The sequence below is a fragment of the Molossus molossus genome, unplaced genomic scaffold (genome assembly GCF_014108415.1).
Source record: "Molossus molossus isolate mMolMol1 unplaced genomic scaffold, mMolMol1.p scaffold_m16_p_1, whole genome shotgun sequence".
Taxonomy (NCBI): Eukaryota; Metazoa; Chordata; class Mammalia; order Chiroptera; family Molossidae; genus Molossus; species Molossus molossus.
Window position 1 is genome coordinate 173,934,896 of NW_023425344.1, and position 20,623 is coordinate 173,955,518.

General features: G+C 45.6%; 1 protein-coding gene across 2 annotated transcripts in view; it reads right to left on the reverse strand.

Moving 5' to 3' along the window:
- Nucleotides 1–19,477, reverse strand: part of LOC118638460 (neuroendocrine protein 7B2) — a 68,355-nt gene extending 48,878 nt beyond the window's left edge. Inside the window, exons 1-2 of one of the 2 annotated variants that reach the window (XM_036274362.1) lie at nt 19,384–19,477; nt 17,490–17,710 (exon numbers count right to left, since the gene is read on the reverse strand). In XM_036274362.1, coding sequence (XP_036130255.1) covers nt 17,490–17,703 — 214 coding nt within the window. In that variant the 5' untranslated portion in view covers nt 17,704–17,710; nt 19,384–19,477. Of the gene's footprint in view, nt 1–17,489; nt 17,711–19,122; nt 19,201–19,383 lie in introns of those variants that run through there. The other variant, XM_036274351.1, reaches the window with a different exon arrangement.
- Nucleotides 19,478–20,623: the final 1,146 nt, after the last annotated feature.

The following is a 20,623-nucleotide window of genomic DNA, read 5'->3' on the forward strand; positions in this document are numbered from 1 at the left end:
AGAAAAATATAACCACAGTAAACAAAAATGGCAATAAATAATTACATATCAATAATCACCTTAAATGTAAATGGATTGAATGCTCCAATCAAAAGACACAGAGTAGCTGATTGGATAAGAAACATAACTCATATGTATGTTGTTTACAAGAGACCCACCTCACAACAAAAGACTCACATAGGTTGAAAGGTAAATAATGGAAAAAAAATCTTTCAATCAAGCAGAAAGGAAAAAAACTGGGGTAGCAATATTCATATCTTATCAAATAGATTTCAAAATGAAGGCCATAACTAGAGACAAAGAAGACCACTACATAATATTGAAAGAAAGCTATAACCTTGGTAAACATATATGCACTGAATATAGGAGAATCAAAATATATTAAAAATCTTCTGGAGGACTTCAAAAGAGAAATCGACAGCAATGCAATCATAGTAGGGGACTTCAACACCCTGCTGACATCACTAGACAGATAGACTACACAAAAAATTAACAAGGAAACAGAGACTCTAAATGATGCACTAGATCAAATGGATTTAACAGATATCTACAGAGAATTACATTCAAAAACTTCAGAATTCACATTCTTCTCAAGAGTACATGGGACATTCTCCAAAATAGACCACATGTTAGGACATAAACTAAGTCTCTACAAGTTCAAGAAGATTGAAATCATATCAAGCATCTTCTCAGATCACAATAGCATGAAACTAGAAATCAATTACAACAAAAACATACAAAGACATTTGAACACATGGAGGCTAAAGGGCATGTTATTAAACAATGAATGGGTTACCAAGGAGATCAAGAAAGAAATTAAAAACTTCCTGGGAACCAATGAAAATGAACACACAACAACACAAAATCTATGGGATGCAGCAAAAGCAGTTCTGAGAGGTAAGTTCAGAGAGCTACAGACCTACCTCAAAAAACAAGAAAAATTTCTAATAGACTATATAACCTCACAACTTAAAGAAGCAGAAAGCAAACAAAAAGAAAACTCCAGAGCAAGTAGAAGGAAAGAAATAGTACAGATCAGAGCAGAAATAAATGACATCGAGAAGAAAAAGCAATTAAAAAGATCAATGAAACAAAGAGCTGGTTCTTTGAAAAGATAAACAAGATTGATGGACCCTTATCTAGACTCACCAAGAAACAAAGAGAACCCAAATACACAAAATCAGAAATGAAAGAGGAGAAGTAACAACTGACATCACAGAAATACAAATGATCATTAATAAATACTATGAACAATTATACAGCAACAAATTGGACAATCTAAGTGAAAAGGACAAATTTCTAGAAATACATAGTGTCCCAAAACTGAACCAGGAAGAGATAGAAAACTAGAACAGGCCACTAAGGAAATTGAAGATGTAATCAAGACTCTCCTAGCAAACAAAAGCCCAGGCCCGGATGGCTTCATGGGGGAGTTTAACCAAACACCCATTCTCCTCATACTATTCCAAAAAATTCAAGAAGAAGGAAGACTTCCAAACTTGTTTTATGAGGCCAGCATAATTCTAATTCCAAAACCAGAAAAAGACACTACAAAGAAAGAAAACTACAGGCCAATATTCCTGATGAACGTACATGCCAAAATCCTTAACAAAATACTAGCAAATCCGATCCAGCAATACATCAAAAAAATTATTCTCCCTGGCCAGTTTGGCTCAGCAGTTAGAGTGTCAGCCTGTGCTCCAGAGAGATGCGGGTTTAGTTCCTGCTAAGGGTGTGTACCTCAGTTGCAGTTTGTCCCCGGCCTTCGTTGGGTTGGGTTGTGCAGGTGGCAGCCACTCGATGTGTCCCTTTCACACCTCTCTCTCTCTCTCTCTCTCTCTCTCTCTCTCTCTCTTCCTCTCTTTCCCTTCCACTCTAACTGAACAAAAAAATGGAAAAATGTCCTCAGGTGAGGATAAAAAAAAAAAGTATTCACCATGACCAAGTGGGATTCATCCCAGGGATGCAAGGCTGGTACAATATTCGCAAATCAATAAATGTGATACACCACATAAATAAACAAAATGAAAGATAAAAACCATATGATCATATCAATAGATGCTGAAAAAGCATTCGACAAAATTCAGCACCCATTTCTGATAAAAATGCTCAGCAATGTGGGAATAGAGGGATCATATCTTGATATAATAAAGGCCATAGATGAAAAACCTATAGCCACATCATACTCAATGGGCAAAAACTACAAGCATTTCCCTTAAGAACAGGAACAAGACAGGGATTCCCACTTTCGCCACTCTTATTTAACATAGTACTGGAAGTCTTAGCCACGGCAATCAGACAAGAAGAAAAAATAAACGGGATCCAAATTGGAAAGCAGGAAGTGAAACTGTCATTATTTGCAGATGACATGATATTGTACATAAAAAACTTTAAAGACTCCATAAAAAATCTACTAGACTTAATAAACAAATTTGGCAAGGTAGCAGGATACAAAATTAACATCAAGAAATCTATGGCATTCTTATACACCAATAATGAACTCACAGAAAGTGAAACTAAAAAAAAAAGTCCCATTTACTACTGTGGCAAAAAAATTAAGATACATAGGAATAAACTTAACCAAAGAAGTAAAAGACCTATTTGCAGAAAACTACAGGACATTAAAGAAATAGAGGAAGATATAAAAAAGTGGAAGCACATACCTTGTTCATAGATTGGAAGAATTAACATCATTAAAATGTCCATATTACCCAAAGCAATCTATAGATTCAATGCAATCCCCATCAAAATACCAATGACATATTTCACAGAACTAGAGCAAATACTTCAAAAGTTCACATGGAACCAAAAAAGACCCCTAATAGCCACAGCAATCTTGAAAAAGAAGGACAAAGTAGGTGGGATCATAATACCAGATTTCAGGTTATACTACAAAGCTACCGTAATCAAAACAGCCTGGTATTGGCACAAAGAACAGGCATATAGGCCAGTGAAACAGAACAGAGAACCCGAAAATCGACCCAAGACATTATATTCAATTAATATTTGACAAATGTGGCAAGAGCATACAATAAAGTAAATACAGCCTTTTAAATAAATGGTGTTGAGAAAATTGGACAGCTACATGCAAAAAAAAAAAATGAAACTAGACCATCAACTTACACCATACACAAGAAGAAATTCAAAATGGATAAAAGACTTAAATGTGACTCGTAAATCCACAAAAATCTTAGAAGAAAATGTAGGCAACAAAATTTCAGACATCATAAGCAGCAGAATTTTCACTAATACATCACCTAAGGCAACAGAAATAAAGAAAAAAATGAACACATGGGACTACGTCAAACTAAAATGCTTCTGCACAGCAAAAGAAACAACCATTAAAATGAAAATGGAACCCACTGTATGGGAGAGCATCACTGCCAATGATATATCAGATAAGGGGTTAATTTCCAATATATATAGAATCCTCATACAACTCAACAAAAGGAAGACAAAGAACCCAATTAAAAAATGGGCAGAAGTGCCCTGGCCAGTTTGGCTCAGCGGTTGGAGCATCAGCCTGCGGTCCAGAGAGACCCGGGTTCTGTTCCCGCTAATGGCATGTACCTCGGTTGCAGTTTGTCCCTGGCCCTGATTGGGTCATGTGGGTGGCAGCCACTCGATGTGTCCCTTTCACGTCGATGTTTCTCTCTCTCTCTCTCCCTTCCACTCTATCTGAACAAAATATCGAAAAGTGTCCTCGGGTTAAGATTAAAAAAAAGAAGAAAAAAAAACATGGGCAGAGGACCTAAATAGACACCTCTCAAACAGGATATACAAATGGCCAAGAGACATATGAAAAAATGCTCAGTGTCACTAATCATCAGAGAGATGCAAATGAAAACAGCAATGAGGTACCACCTCACACCTGTCAGAATGGCCGCCATCAACAAAACATCAAACAACAAGTGCTGGCAAGGGTGTGGAGAAAAGGGGCCTCTAGTACACTGCTGGTGGGAATTCAAACTGGTACAGCCACTATGGAACACAGTATGGAGTTTCCTCAAAAAATTAAAAATTAAACTGCCATTTAACCCAGTGATCCCACTTCTAGGAATATACCCTAAGAAGCCTGAAACACCAATCAGAAAGAATGTATGTACCCCCCTGTTTGTAGCAGCACTATTTATAATCGCTAAGATCTAGAAAAAGCCCAAGTGTCCATCAATAGATGAGTGGATAAAAAAGCAGTGGTACATATACACAATGGAACACTATGCAGCTGTAAGGAAGAAAGATCTCTTATCCTTTGAGAGTAAATGGAGGGACCTGGAGAGTATTACACTAAGCGAAATAAGCCAGTCAGAAAAAGACAAATAAATACCACATGATCTCACTTATTTCTGGAATATAATGAACTAAACAAACTGATGAACAAAAGAGACCCAGAGACATAGAAAGGAGTACGGTTCAAACTGACAAACCTCAGAGGAAGGGGGCAGGGGGGATTGATGAGATGAACCAAAGAACTTAAATGCATGTATGCGTAACCAATGGACATAGGCAACAATGCTGGGGGGTGGGGGGTGGGGTGGGGAGGAGAGTGTCTGGGGGGTGGGAGGAGAGTGTCTGGGGGGTGGGAGGAGAAACATCTGTAACAAAAATAAATTAATAAAAATTGGACAAAATAATAATAAAATAAGCCAAAATAATAAAACACATTAAAATATTCTGGCCAGTTTGGCTCAGCAGTTAGAGCGTCGGCCCGCAGTCCAGAGAGACCCGAGTTCGGTTCCTGCTAAGGGCACGTACCTCGGTTGCAGTTTGTCTCAGGCTCTGGTTGGGGTCGAGCGGGTGGCAGCTGCTTGATGTGTCCCTTTCATGTCAATGTTTCTTTCCCTCTCTCTCTCCCTCTCTCTCCCTCCCGCTCTATCTGAACAAAAAATGAAAAAAAAAAAAAAAGTCCTCGGGTGAGGATAAAAAAAAAATTAAAATATGAAATAAAATAAAATGCTCCAAAGGTACTTACAGGTAATATGACTGGCTGGATGATGTTAACTGAAACAACACGGGTCTCTGTGCCGGTGTCTCAGGTCAATGTTATCACGACAAGTATTGAGCGAGTGTCTATTGCGTGCCTGGCCCCGCCCAGGTACTGCTGACAGAACGCACAGCAGGCACCGCGCGCCCCAGGGGCCCTCAGCGCCCGGGAGCCAGGCAAGCAGCAATGCTGCTGATGGTCAACGCGATTCCCCAAGACTCTAAGGTTCACAGAAGGCGCAAGGATGAGCGCAGCGGTAAGGATCCCCTGAAAGATACACCTGGTTCACAGTGTGGCCTAAGACCAACCCTGTCCACGTCTTTCCTCAACGAGCCTAAGAGGCAGCCCGCTGTGCTGGACAGAAGAGAACTCGGGGCTCTGAGCCCACATGCAAATACTACTTGTTACTTCGTGCGGGTTCACGTTACTTCCTATTAGTGCCCAAGACTGCACTAATGTTTTCTACGGAATTGTTACAAGTCACTTAAAATGCACACTAAGGTTGTTAAGGTTATTTTCCACTTATGTTCTTGGTTTATGCCTCATGCAAACATTTATTGCTAGGCCCAGTCAGTGTGGCTCAGTTGGTTGAGCAATCATCCCACGAATCAAAAGTTTGCCAGTTCAGCCCTGGCCGGTTTGGCTCAGCAATTCGAGGGTCAGCCCACAGTCCAGAGAGACCTGGGTTCGGTCCCAGCGAAGGGCACATACCTCGGTTGCAGTTTGTCCCAGGCTCCGGTTGGGGTCGTGTGGGTAGCAGCCAGTCGATGTGTCTCTCTCACATCGATGTTTCTCTCTCTCTCCCTCACCCTCTCCCTTCTTCTCTTGCTAAAAATCAATAAAAAATGTAATAAAACACACACACACACACACAAAGATGACCCTCTAGATCTTTTGATCTTGGATTACATTTTACAAGATATTAAGCAGGTTAAAATATAATTATTAAATAACTACTGGTTACATTCCACTCATAAAAGGTTAAAATCAGCCTTGTCTGAAATTTTAAAATACCAGAAAACATATAGCTGAGGTGTATGGGATGTATACAAAAGAATAAAGATTTGGGAGGCTGACTGCTTTTCATTCTTATTTTAATTCTGAGTAGGCAACTTGAGAGAAGAGTGTCTGCTAGCACCAAGGCCCAAACCTCTGCACCTGACTGCATCCGGGCACCCCTCTGCCTCTCCCTCTGTTCTCAGGGGAGGAAAGGCCAGGCCCCCACCCGTGCTGGTCCTCATCCCCCCCACCTCCTGGGAACCGGACCACTCCCTCTCCACTGCCTCGTGCCAGTTAGCACTTAGACCAGTTAACTCTGTGAAACCAACACTAGACAAACCTTCTCCATCTCTACGTCCCCTCCTCCCCCATCCCTCCGTCCCACGGCTATTACTGTCCTCTCCCCCACCCCTGGAAGACGCGGTACCAGACTCCACATCTCGTCACCTGTCTCCTGCCGTGTGGTTTCAGGCCCCGCTGCCCCACGGGGACCTCAGTGCCAACCAGGCCCCAGTACGTTCCGTGCTGCTACACCCAGTGAGCACTTCACACACCCAGTGGTTCTTACCTCACCTGCCCTCTGCCGGTTTTGACAGTGGTGACCACTGCCCCCCGCCCCCCCGAACAGTCCTCCCTGGTTTTCGTTACACTCACCTTTCTCGTTCCCATTTCCGCCCAGTCCTGCTCCGTTTCCTCTCCAGATCCGTCTACCTGGCCCACGCACTGAGCCTTCCAGGCCTTTTTCGTACGTGCCCTACACCTGCCTCATCTCACCAGGGCCCCTCATCCACTCCTACAGCATCAGCCACCACCAGCACAGGATAATCCCAAAGCTCTCCCTTCCCCCCAACATCTCCTGTGTTCTGTGCATCTTCGTGCCTTACAGACACCTCACCTGGATGCCCAGGGCACCTTGAACACAGCACAAAAGTACGTCATCATTTCATCTCCCTATCCTGCCCCCTCCCTCCAAACACCCCAGACCGCCCCCTATCCCTTTTCAATTTCTTATCTCTATCTGTGCAACTTCCCAAGAAAGGAAACTGGAAATCATCCAGCAACTGTGTTTTAAGGATTTCAGTCCAGGGTGGGCTCAATAGAACCCCACAGGGCATGGGCCAAACTGGCGGCCTTGGCCCACTCAAAGACAGCCGTCCCACCCTCTGCTCTCACTGGTTCCTCAGGGTGGGGATAACCCAGAGACAGATTTCAGTCAGGATACCTGGGGCAACAGGCAGCCCCACTCCTTCCTGCAACGGCAGAGACCAGCCAGAAGCCAGATGAAGTCTCTCACCCTGCAAATCTAAATCTAAAGAGAAGCAACTGTTGCCCCCGTGTGGCGAACTGGAGGCACTACAGCTCCCTTACCAAGGCCAAAGGTGAGTGAAGTCGACTTCTTAGGATGTGCCCCTTCAAGCAGGCTTTATCTTACAAAGGACTCTTTCTCCACTTGTATTTATTCAGAAAATAATCACAACCTTGGTTCTTCTTGTTTTGAAATGAAATAACTGAGTCCCAAAAGTCAGTGTTATAAAAAAGAATTGTGTTATTTTTATGTTTGGCCACACCGTCGTCCCTGGGTCTCCACGGGGCATTGGCTCCAGGCCTGTCACGGACACCAAACTCAGCGGATGCTCAAGTCCCTTAAAGAAAATGCAGTGTTTGCATGTAACCTATGCACATCCTCCTGCACACGTTAAATCGCCTCTAGATCACTTATAGCACCTAATACAACGTAAGTGCTGTGGGAATGGTTGTTATACTGCATTGCTTCGGGAATAATGACAAGGAAAACAGTCTGTACCTGTTCAGTAAAGACACAACCATCGCAGGCCTAACTACACAGTAGTTAGCAACAATTTAACATTTTTGAAAAACTATGTTTAATCCATGGTTGGTTGCATCTGTGGATGCTGAACCCATGGATACATAGAGCTGACTATATAGATTTAAAATTATTTGCAATCATCAAATGTCAATATGTGTAAGCTTCTGTCTCAGTGGTTCAATGTCTGGTGCTACCCTGATGCTAGCTGTCTGGTGGCCTAGAACGGTGAACTAAACGAACCAGTGGCACTAAGATGACCCTCTTTTACCCGAGGCTGTTAACGCTGGGAAAAAGCACGTTTCAGGTTGGATTCATCGAAGGCCAACAGTGTATCAGCGGCAGAGCCAGTTCTGACTCCAGGAGTCTCTCTCCCATGGCAGGTGTTCTCTGAATCAGTCCCTAGGACAGCGGCGGCTTTCCTTGTTTCTGGGGATAATGTCACAACCATTTAGCTATGTCACGAGGACCGATGAGCAGCTGAGGGTGTGGGGAAGACGCGCGCTGCTGGAGTACAAGGGGCACGGAAGCATATCTGAACGGCACCGCTACCCGGAGGAGTAATCCAAACTAGTATCGGGGAAAGTCATTAAAGGTTGAAAATGTACTGTCGAATCCCCAGAGGAGGCCGGCCTGCAACTCAGTTACTAACAGCACCCACTTATTGCATGCGAGAGAGTGCTTTAAGGACGAGAAAGCTAAGGCTCAGAAACGTTGCCAAGATCACCCACAGCTACTCAACAGTACAGCAAGCTCCACCCCAGTTCTCCTTGTTGTCAAAGCTCACGCTTCTTCTCCATCAAATAGCAAGTTGCTCCCTGTGTGTCTTTACTTTGTGTTTTGTTTTGCTTTGGTCTAAGAATTTATACATTTAAAAGATGTTTCTTGCCCGGCCTGTGTGGCTCGGTGGTGGAGCACTGACCCATGCACCAAGAGGTCGCCAGTTCTATTCCTGATCAGGGCACATGCCCAGGTTGTGGGCCTGATCCCTAGTTGGGGGCGTTCAGGAGGCAGCCAACTGATGTTCTCTCTCATCGATGCTTCTATCTCTCCCTCTCCCTTCCTCTCGCTCTAAAAATCAATAAAGAAAATAAAAAAATATATATGTTTCTTACCAAGCCATGGAGAAGTAAAAAACAACCCCTAGTCCTCTCTGGACTTCCTCCCTAGTGAACACTTGGAGCAAATAAAACCAGGAGGCTGGCCACCAGGCTGCAGGAATCCTGATACACTTTGGGTCTAGTTGGCCCCCTGCTGGTGTAGTCCCAGAACTGCACAAAGTCCTTCCTGTTTCTCATCAGAAAGGTGTTGGAAGGGCACACACCTTGCACCGTGGTGACAGGTCATAGTCAGAGTAAACAAGCATATATCACTAGCTCTCAGAAAAATATTCTAGATAGGTTTTTAAAAATACAGAACAGAACATCTGTAATAAAAATTGGGAAAACAAAACCTAACAAATAAAACAAGGGGTGTTACCGATAATGTGACATGATCAGATGAACTTACCAGCACCCAGAGTACTTAATACTTAGCATGCACCATACACTTCAGCAATAGCGTCAATACAATGAATGAAAGCTGGACTACTTGGAACAAACTCCCATTCATTTTACACGAGTAACATGGCATTGATGACACTGTGTGATTTATGGGTGCTGCCGTCTACCACCTTTCTATTAATAGGTGTGTTTCTCTGCTGAAAACAAATTTACTGATCTGGGAGCTGTTTTTAAAGGAAATTTTAGGAAAGGATTATTGGTCAATATATTTAAGTGAAAAATTAGTTCTGTGCATGGGGCCAAAATAAAAAACAGGTTCTTTAGAAAACAAAAACAACACAGAACAGAAATGGAATACTTCCTTGAACTGTCCCAACAGGTCCATTTGTCAAATAGTAATTACATACATATTGCCTCCAGATATAGTTTTTTTCCCCCTGATATCATATATTCGGTCTTCAAATGGTTACTGAGTATTGTAGGGGTTCCAAATAAGTCACCCCAAGATGTGCCTCTGGGGTATGCAGATTATTTTGAACTAATGGCAACAGACGGTGTGAGCTCAAGAAAATTTTCTGGCCCTGGCCGGTTTGGCTCAGCGGTTAGAGCGTCGGCCTGTGGTCCAGATAGACCAGGGTTCGGTTCCCGCTAAGGGCACGTACCTTGGTTGCAGTTTGTCCCAGGCCCTGGTTGGGTCGTGCAGGTGGCAGCCATTCGATGTGTCCCTTTCACATCGATGTTTCTCTCTCTTTCTCTCTCTCTCTCCTGCTCTATCTGAACAAAAAATGAAAAAATGTCCTCGGGTGAGGATAAAAAAAAAAAAGAAAATCTTCTGCCCCCCGCCCCCTTTAATTACCTAGAAGAATTTGAATGAGGGATCTTGCCCATAATAAGAGATTACCAGAGATAACCTTCTATATGGCGGTGCAAACTACTAATCACTGGACTTCTGCCCTTCTTATCGTCCTGCCATGACCCTCTGAGGCCCCGAGGTACCTCACCGCACCCTGAGCTCCGAATGTCATGCACACCTCATGTTCCCTTCCCGTCTTTGAACTGCTCACGTACGTGGGATTCCCATGCATACATGTGTAATTAAATGTGGTTATTTTCTCTTGTTAGTCTGCCTCGTGTTTATTTATTTAAATAGCAGCACTAGGTTAGGACCCTCACCACCACTTGCTTATCCCTATGACTCTCATCCCACTATGTCATGATTGTCTGTTTACTTGTGTGTCTACACCTAAATATAATGAGCAACTTGAGGACAGGGATTTTCAATCTTATCTTTTTATCTTTGCTTCCTTTTTGTCTTCGTCATTCAATCTTTTTGAATAGATGAGTGTGTAATGATTGGATAAGAGGTCAGCGTCTTCGAACGCCTTGGGGGCCCTTCTATGGTCCATCTGATCCTCCCTGAACCTTACTTCTCTCAGGACTCATCCCAGAAGTTCTGGAGTATCCCCCAGGGTGTGCGTCAGGGTCACTAACGCTCGCGCTCACGGGACTGTGAGAAGCACGGGCCTGGAGGTCTGCAGCCTGCACTGAACCCCCACAGTCATAGCTGTGGGGCTCCGGGCACATCATGGAACGTCCTCGTGTCTTGGTTCCCTCAGCGGGAAGACAGCACTATCAAGCCCACAGATATGCTCGGTGGTAAATAAATGAGAGACTGTCTGAGGGAAGTGAAGGCAGATAGTACTCAGAAGGTTTCATCGCCCCCTCTCTCGTGTTGATGTAACTATCAGATCAATAGAAAGATCCTAGAGGACACAGAAGTTTCTTCCTCCCCCACAGGGCCTACTACGTGTCTGGGAATAAAGCAGCAAATAAATAGACATGGTCTCCTGGAGCTTACCTTCCAGTGGGGAGACAGACAGTAAGCAAGGAAACAGACATTAATTATAAATTCTACCCCCAGCCCCCACCCCCCAAAAATGCTATGGAGCTTAAAAACAACAAAAGGAGCCCTGGCCAGTTTGGCTCAGCGGTTAGAGCATCGGCCTGCGGTCCGGAGAGACCTAGGTTCGGTTCCCGCTAAGGGCACGTACTTCGGTTGCAGTTTGTCCCCAGCCCTGATTGTGCGGGTGGCGGCCACTCGATGTGTCCCTTCACGTCGATGTTTCTCTCTCTCTCTCCCTCCCACTCTATCTGTGCAAAAAATGGAAAAATGTCCTCGGGTGAGGATAAAAAACAAAAACAAAAAAAACAACAAAAGGACACTGTGCCAGAGAATGGGGGCTGCTCAGAGAACACTGTCAGTCAGGGCCGTCTAAGTAGGAGACTGGCTGAGACTGAAGGGAGGGTGCAGCATGCGGAGCTGGAGAGCCAGTGGTGGGACAGCCCAGGGGTGGGGCGTGGCCGTGTGGCCGCGGGACCGAAGGGAAGTGCGGGAAGCGGGAAGGCGGACAGGAGATGTGGCTGTTCCAGGTCATGGCAGGAAGCACTGTTTTCATCCGGGGGCGCTGCAAGGCCACTGGTTCGATCTTAACCACCGGAGGGATAGTGATCTGATTTCAGTGTTTAAAGTTTAGCTCTGGCTCCCCTGTGGGGAGTAACTTGAGAGAAACCAAGAGTATAAGCAGAAAGATCCGTTCGCAAATTTCAGAAATCCCTGCCAGACACCTGCTATCTTGAACCAGTGTATGAAGGAGGCCTAGAAAGAAGAGGAAACAGGCAAAATAACAGGTGTGTTTTAGGGACAGACAAAGAACAGGTGTATTTAGAAATGAAAAGAAACTTCTTGGAATTTGGCTGTGACGTGTGATGCAGAAATTCTAGCAGTTTTCTAGCTTGCACACAGGTCCATGGCGGCACACTGGTCACCTATACAGAACAGGTGGATGGAAACAGGCTGAGGACGATAGTGGTAGAGAAATCAGTGTCGCACATGGTGACTTAGCAATCACATGAGCCTAGAGGGACACAAGAGAAATTTGAGCTAAAAATATAAATGTTGGAGTCGTAGGAGAAGAAATGACACACAGAACTGTCAGGAGAATGAATGAGATCATGAGACAGAGAACTGAGAAGGATAACAGAAGTGGACCCAGCAATTAAAGGGCCAGGAACAACAATCAGCAAGGGAACAAATGAGAATGAAACCGAGGGGAAATGGTCAAAGGGAAAAGGAAACAGCGGAAAACCAAAAGGGTGCTTTCTTGGCATATCTTGACCTCTTGGCATGCAACCAAAAAGGAAAAGGGTTTAGGAAGGGAATGGTCCGGTGTGTGCACTGGCCAAGAGGCCGAGGAGCACGGGGGCCGAGGGCCCCTGAATGGGGTCAGGACGTCGCTGGCCTCCCCGAGAACAGTCTAAAAGGCATCTCGAAATGAACATGCACAAAACCGAACTTGAGAACATCCGCCCAAAGACCGTCAAGTCTCTCCTCTTGTGGAAAACAGTTCCCTTCCGGTTCCTCGGGCCAAAATCTTGGCACCCCTTACTCCACTCTTCCTTTCAGTTCCCACCTGCCACCCACCAGCAAATGGGCTCAACTTCAAAATATCCCCAGAACCTGACAAGCCTCACCTGACGTCTCTACCTATTAGGCCAGGACATCTGTCGCCTGGATCATCACACTAGCCTCCTGCCCGTCTCCCAACCCCAGGCCTCCCTCATTACAGGAATATTTCCTGTACGGTCAGAGTGACCCTTTCCAAAGGAAGGCTGATCACACCAGAGGACTCTGCGGTCCTCTGCGATCGATCGGCCCCACACACAAACCTCCTACCTGCCCTGCCGCCATCACCCAAGTCTCCCCCCGGCCACCACCCCGAGGCTTGGGCTCCAGCACTGTAGCCTCCTGGCCCCGGTCTCACAGCTTCTGCCCTGCTTTGCCCGGATGTCTTCCTCCCCCTCTCACCCAGCTCACTCTCAACGCTCCCGTTTTTGCTCACTTCCCAGTGAGGCTTGTCCTGCCCCTATGTTAAGCTGCCTCCATTCCCCTCCTCTGCTTTATATGCATCTATTTAAATACGTTTTTGTTAATTTTTTAGAGAGAGATAGAAACACTGATGAGAGAGAAACACTGATCGGCTGCCTCCTGCACGCCTCCTACTGGGGATCGAGCCCGCAACTTGGGCACATGCCCTGACTGGGAATCGGACCAGGACCCCTCAGTCCATGAGATGATGCTGAATCCACTGAGCCACACTGGCGGGGCACATATTTTTATAGCATTTATAACCATTTGATTTGTTATATATTTTACTTATTTGCTTATTTAAGGGCTAGGTCTCCCCTGCCCTGCCAAATCTTCGAAGTCCATGTTTATTTCCTCAGTATCTAGAACCATGCCTGGCAGTCAAGAAATGCTTCCGTGGGCTGAGCGTCCTCCCATGGACTGAGAGGTCCCAGTGCTGTTCCCGGTCAGGGCACGTGCCTGGGTTTCGGGCTCGATCCCCAGTGCAGGGCGTGCAGGAGGCGGTCGATTGATGTTTCTCTCTCACATTGATGTTTCTCTCTTCTTTTCTCTCTCTCTAAAAATCAATAAAAACATACTTTTAAAAAATACTATGTTTGAGAGCTTATCCGCATCTCTAATAATGAGATTAATCTAAGGATCATACAATTAATTAATCAAAGTAGAGAAAATCATCTTCTATGTTCCATGGATTAGACAATGAACAGCCCCGCCTGCAGGGAACCCCAAGTCCAGCAATTGTCGTCTAAAGTGATGATGATTCATTTAGAAATGACTTCACAGCAGTGCAGTCGTGGATGCTAAGACTGTATTTTTGCTTCCCTAAGTCCTACCTGAGTCTACATGGAAGCTTAGAGAAGTTAAATAATTTGCTTAAGCATCACTAATAAACAATGGAGCTGACGTTTAAGTCCAGGTACATTTGGGAATAGCCTACGTTAAATGTGCTAAAATTCACACCAGAATAGATGTATTATGGGTACTGTTCTATAAAAATTAGGAAAAAAACGTTCCTTGGTCCTTCATAATGAAATCCTAAAATAAATGTAGGGAGGGATATGAAAGCTACTCTGTAGAACTGTCAGAAGCCTGGGAATTAGCAAGAGTAAAAGTTTGAGCAGAAACAAGGCAAATAAACAGACGAGCTAAAACAATGCTACACTCACTGGAATAAGTATTAGACTGCCCAATAATGCTAAGGTCCAGGGCTGGGAAACATCCCGGCTTTTTATTTTGTTCCCTTTTTCCCTACAGTCTTCGAACTATTTTCTCTGTTAAGCTTTCACCCAAACAGGTAGAATTCTAAAATGACCCCCAAGATGCCCACTCACTGATGTGCACACCCTGCAGAATCCTCTGCCTTTGATTATGGGTTGGACCTGTGAGTGAAATGGGATATTGCTGCCTTGTTAAATGACAGGTGATGGTAGTCACTCCTATAATTATATTATATTGTAATTAGCAGACTAAAGGGACATTCTCCCTCTGGCTTTGAGGAAGTAAGCTGCCACATTGTGAGAGAGTCAACATGTGGCTTATAACTTAAGGATGGTCTCTTAGAGTTGAGAGGGACCCCAACCAACAGTCAGCAAGAAAAAAAGGACCTCAGTCCTACAACAGCAAGGAACTGAACTCTGCCAACAATCTTTTTTCTTTAATCTTCACCAAAAGATATTTTTCCATTGACTTTTTATTTTTTTAGCTACAGTGAGAGAGAGAAAAGGCGAGAGCTAGAGAGAGGGAGGGAGAGGGAGAGAGAGAGAAAGACATCCATGTGAAAGAGACACATCATTTGGTTGCCTCCCAAACGACCCCAGCTAGGGTGGGGATCAAACCCGCGACCAAGGTACATGCCCTTGACCAGGAATGAAAACCAAGGCCCTTTGGTCTGCCGCCTGACACTCTAACCACTGAGCAAAACTGGCCAGGGCTCTGCCAACAATCTTAATGAGCTCGAGAAAGGACCATGGGCTCCAGCCAAGATGGCACCTTGAGTCAATACCTTGACTTCAGAATGTAGGCTCTAAGTAGAGATGGCCCGGCAAACCCATGCCCAACTCCTAACCCATGGAAACCACCAGATAACAAAGGGCTATTGTGATATGCTTCTAAGCTTGTGGAAATTTGTCATACAATAACAGAAAGCCAAATCATGAGCCGATACTCATCCCTTGCAGACACCGTTAAGAGAGACCTAACGTGGCTATGACCTCACATTACCCAAAGGCAATAATGGAAACAGAATTCTTAATTCTGAATTGTCCTAATCCATGTTCTTTCAAAGATCCAGACCTTTTCACTTGCCATTCCCAGATGAACTCTTATTCAAACTTCAAAACCCAGGTCAAATGTTGCTTCTTCAAAGAAGCATTTCCTTACAGCCAACCCCATCCACTCCCAAGCAGAATAAATTACTCCTATTTTTGTTTCCACAGCAGCGGCTTGTCTGTACATCTCCAAAATACATGCCATGATATACTGTGACAACCTGTGCTCCTCCCAGCCCTCGACGGTGAATCTCTAGGCAGAGCTGCCCATCTCCTGCCCAGCGCCCATCACGCAGTGGCTGCTGAATTGTTGGCCACACAGGGGAGAAAATGAGGCTTGAGATTTGCACAGGCTTTTGATGCCAGGGAGCCGCTGTTTCTTTTCCACACAGATGATCAGGCCTCAGGTATTAATAGAAACCCAGAAAGCCTTCTCCATGACAACAGCTGGGTGACTAACCAAGCACTTACTGCATTAAAAGTGCAGATATTTACTGTCTCCAAAGAGCTGGTCTGAAATGGACAGGTGTGCTTAAAGCAACAGGTGGCAGGTGCTGGGAGGATCAAAATTCTCCCCCAAAGCGGTGGCATGAGTCGCTGTCTGATATGTTCTGATTGAAGCCCTAGGCTAGGGTGGTATGCTCACTGATTCAAATCATCAGTGTTAATCCATTCCTCAACTCAAGTGTCAGCCTAAACAGACAATAACCCCACAGAGTTAGTTTTGCTCAATGGCTTCAAACAATGTGTAAGAAGCCAGAAATGAGAATCGTACATCAACAATATCCACGGCAGTCACAGGACCCCCAAGTAGAAAGCATTTTGGGGAAATTAAAAACTCAGGCAAAAGTATTCATCATCAATCCATAAGGAGTGGCATTTGCCAGGATTATGTTTTGTCAAAACTCAGGGAAAGAATCTGTATTTTTCCTTAGGACCCACTCTTGTGGGTGAATACCTGAAGCGCCCCCTGCAGTTCCCCGACCGCATTACCTGGGCCACTGCTTTAGGGCTCCAGCTGGAGAAAGAGATCATCTGATTCGGGGAGGATACAAAGCAAGGCATGGAAATGAGGGACCTGCTCCTAAGAGCTACATCCAGACTCTCTCTATAAATAAGTCTTGAAACAACAAAATGCTGTCTTTTAAAGTATTACAACCACATTGCCAGACAGAAAAATTCCGAGAAGAAATAGTCTTGCCACATTTTAAAAAGTTAATTAACATTTGTTATATTTTAAAATATTTTTTAACGTTTTCTGACATTAATTCTTTTTTGTTTTAATTTTTTTTAATCCTCACCCGAGGGCATTTTTACATTTATCTTCAGATAGTGCAGGAGGGAGAGAGGGAGGAAGAGAGAGAGCAACATCACGTGAGAGAGACACATCACTGGTTGCCACCCACACGACCCCAGCCGACGCGGGGACAAACTGCAACCTAAGCACGTGCTCTTAGCGGGAACCAAACCCAGGACTCTCTGGTCCACAGGCTGACACGCTAACCACTGAGCCAAACCAGCCAGGGCCTGACATAAACTCTTAATGTCAGTAGCTCTTTCGACTCTTTTGGACTTATATGACATCATCCCTAAGAATCAAATCAGATCCTGTAGGTCCTACATTTTGAGAAGTTTTACAAATACAGGCCATCAGTGACTCAAAGACGCAGCCAGCCGGGGACACAATTTCCCAAAGATCAGTATGGGTGAAGACGTGGGGCTGGGTTCTAATCTTCCTTTCATGATAACACTAGTCCTTCATGCACTCATTCCATATTAATGTACCAGACTCTGTGCTAGGTGCTAGATACAGCTGTGAATTAGACAAATACGGTCCCTGCCCTCACGGACTTATATATAAGATGTGTATGTATATACCATGTAGGGTAAGAAGAAAGGGAAGACAGAGAGAAGTAGAGTTTTTCAATATATATCCATTATTTTAAATACTAATGACAACTTCAAAGTGGCGGAACACAGTAAATACCTTCGATGCTCTGTGGACCCACGAGATTCATGGCCTGGTGAGCTGGGTACTCCACCCGTGGCCTGGCGATGCCCAACTGTTCCATAACGCCATGGAGCAGCCTCTGCATGTCTGTTTCTGAGACCCGGTCTGGGGTCCTTGGGCTATAAGCAAATGTTGGAGTCCACCCAAATGTCAGCCAAAACATCAGGCCAGATAGCATGGTGGAGACCATTTTTAACCTGCAGAAATCAGACCAAATTGTGTCAATCAGCCACAATTGGCAACTGTGATGATGCAATCAGCGAGGGACTGATTTGAGGACCACCAGAGAGGGGCCTGCAGTGAAAAATCCTCGGGGTTTGCTTTTGCCTTAAATGCCCACTCCAGCCAGGACATCTGCTGTGGGAAGGTGTTAAACAAACAATTGGAGGTAGCCGGTCCCCTCTGTACTTGCTTTCTGGGGAAGATCAGACTGGAATGGGAGCTCTCGGCCATCTTGTACCCTCTTTGCAGCTCCCTGAAAGTTGTGCATCACCCCTAACCCCACCCTCTCCTCCTCTTTTACTAAAACAAACAACAACAAAAAACGTTTCATTTTGAGGAGGGGAGGGGGGTATCTTGAGTTTTCCCAGTCCCGGGGAAGACAGAATGGTCAAGAATCACAGGAGGGTTAGAGGGGAGGAAGGGAACACTAGCTTATTAGACATCTAGTACATTTGAGATCCTGAGGGGGAATCGAAACACGCAGAGCTCAGGTCTGCCCTGCCATCTGAAAGGGGGGATGAGGCAAGCTTGCTGCACCACATGCTAGCTGGGTGATCTTGGGCAAAATCCCCAGCGTTCTCCTCTGTAAAAATGGGAAGGAGAAAAGCATCTGTCCTGTAGGACTGCCGTGAGCAGAAGTGTGGGACCACATGCAAGGGGGGTTGGAACCAGGCCAGGCATACAGCCCCCACATTGCCATTATTATGTTGGCAATATCATCTTACATCTCTGGGCTTGGAATTTGGGCAAGGGAGTGATGGGAAGGAAGACAGGTGACAGAGAAGGTGAAAACTAGTCGGGGGGAGTGGGGGGCACTGTCCTAAATGTTGGCTTCTGTGGAGCCAGATGCCTGCAGAACACGGCAACATTCAGGCAGCTCCCTCCGCAGCTGCGGACCCATGCTCTGGCAGTAGCCACGCAGCCCCTTTCTTTTTACATTCTCCCACGCATTTTCTTCCATGAAAGTGAAATACTCATAACCCCTGGTATCTTTTTCTGCACAGAAAAAGGCCCTTTCTACCCACCCTTGGATACAAAATCTTGTTTCCCGAAGAGCCAAGCCTGCAATTTTGACGGGAAGGGCCAGAGGCAGGCGCCGGCCCCCCAGCCATCTCCATCTTTCCTCCTCTGACCTCAACGCAGGACGTCTTCCTGTCTCGTTTACCCCCCCAACCCCCCAACAGTTCGATGTGATGAGCTATACAATCTCCTCCCTCGGTGCTCTTTCCCTCGTGTTTGTAGCCGAACCTCCTAACCCCGCATCCATCCTTTGTCTGCCCCAGCCCCCAGCTCAGAGATTTCAGGACGCCCTTCCCGACTCCCATCCCGAAGAACCCGAAGAACCCGCTCGCCTGGGCTGGGTCCCAGGAGGTCGAGCAGGACTCACCCAGGGACGGAGGAGCCAGCCGCGGGTCTGGGCCGTGCTGGGGGTCCGGCGGGAGCAGCGATCTGGGTCTCTGGTGCGTCACCTCCCTCCGCGTCTTAGCTCCGCCCTGGCCCCTCCTCCAGCAGGTGGGGGCGGCCCAGCAAGGGCTCCCCAGAAGCAGCCAGAGGGGTGCCTCCGCCCCAGCCACACAGCGTGCACCCCGCGTGCTCCACACGCACCTGTCCCAGGGACCCTTTAGCGACCTTTGTGGAAGTAGCTCACCTTTCTCAATTGTGTCAACAGTGTGCCAGGTCTCCACTCTGCACCTCTCCTCCAGTAGCACATCTTTAATTCTGCCACCTTCCAGGATTTTTGTTTTTTCTTTTTAATCCTCACCAGCGGATATTTTTGCATTTATTGTTTAGAGAGTGGGATGGAGAGAGATGGGGAGAGGGGGAGGGAGGGAAGGAGATAAACAGACTGGCTGCCTCCAGCCTACCTAACCGCAGCTGAGGTGCCTGCCCTTGACCGAATCCACCCGGTGAGTCTTTGGTCCCGGGCCAACGCTCTAACCGCTGGGACAAACCGGCAGGGCAGGGTTTATTTATTATTATTTCCAAGGCTTTCAGCTTTAAGAAAAAAAGGGGCAATGGTAGGAGAAACAAAAGATGAAGAAGTGCTAAGAACTTTTAATGATGGCAATCATAGGGTATACAGTCGTCCCTCGCCTCTTCGCGCTTTGACTGCCTCACTCAATCGCGGTTTTTCTCAAATACTATACTATACATTGAAAAAACCGGGATAGGGTGAAGCCTCGAAAATCAAAGGGCGAAGGGACGAGGGACAACTGTATCCTGAGGGTGCTCTCATGAGCCTTTTCACTGGCAAACAGCCTAGTAAATACAAAATGCTAGCAACTCCCATTAAAGTAACACCCTCAAAACATGGGAAAACCTCTAGGAATACGAGCTTTGAGCCCTGGCCAGCTGCTCGGTGGTTAGAGTCGCCCGGTGCACTGATTCCGCTAAGGGCACGTACCTTAGTTATGGTTTGTTGCAGCCGGGTTGGGGTTGTGTAGGTGGCAAGCAGTGATGTGTCTCTCTCACGTCGATGTTCTTCTCTCTTACTCCCTATCTGAAGATAAATGCAAAAATGTCCTCAGGTGAGGGTAAAAAAATAAAATAAAATATGCGTTTTGAGTGCTGATTCTCAACTTCCACACCAACTATTAAGTAAAATTCCTTCGGTCTGAAGAGTAACCATACTCCCAGCACCTTGCTGAAGTTTATCTAGGTAGACCCGGACTTTTAAGCTTTTATAGAGCAAACTTTAACATTTGAATTTTGCCCAAATACAAAAATGTAAATGTAAAACCACACAATATAGTATTGTGAATTTCTCTCAAGACGCGGGATGACTAAGTACCTGGGGTCTGAGATTCACTGAGTGTTTGGACGAGATTAGAATCCAGATCTCTCGACCCTAGCTCCAGTCCATGGTCGTCTACGGCAATCTCATGCAA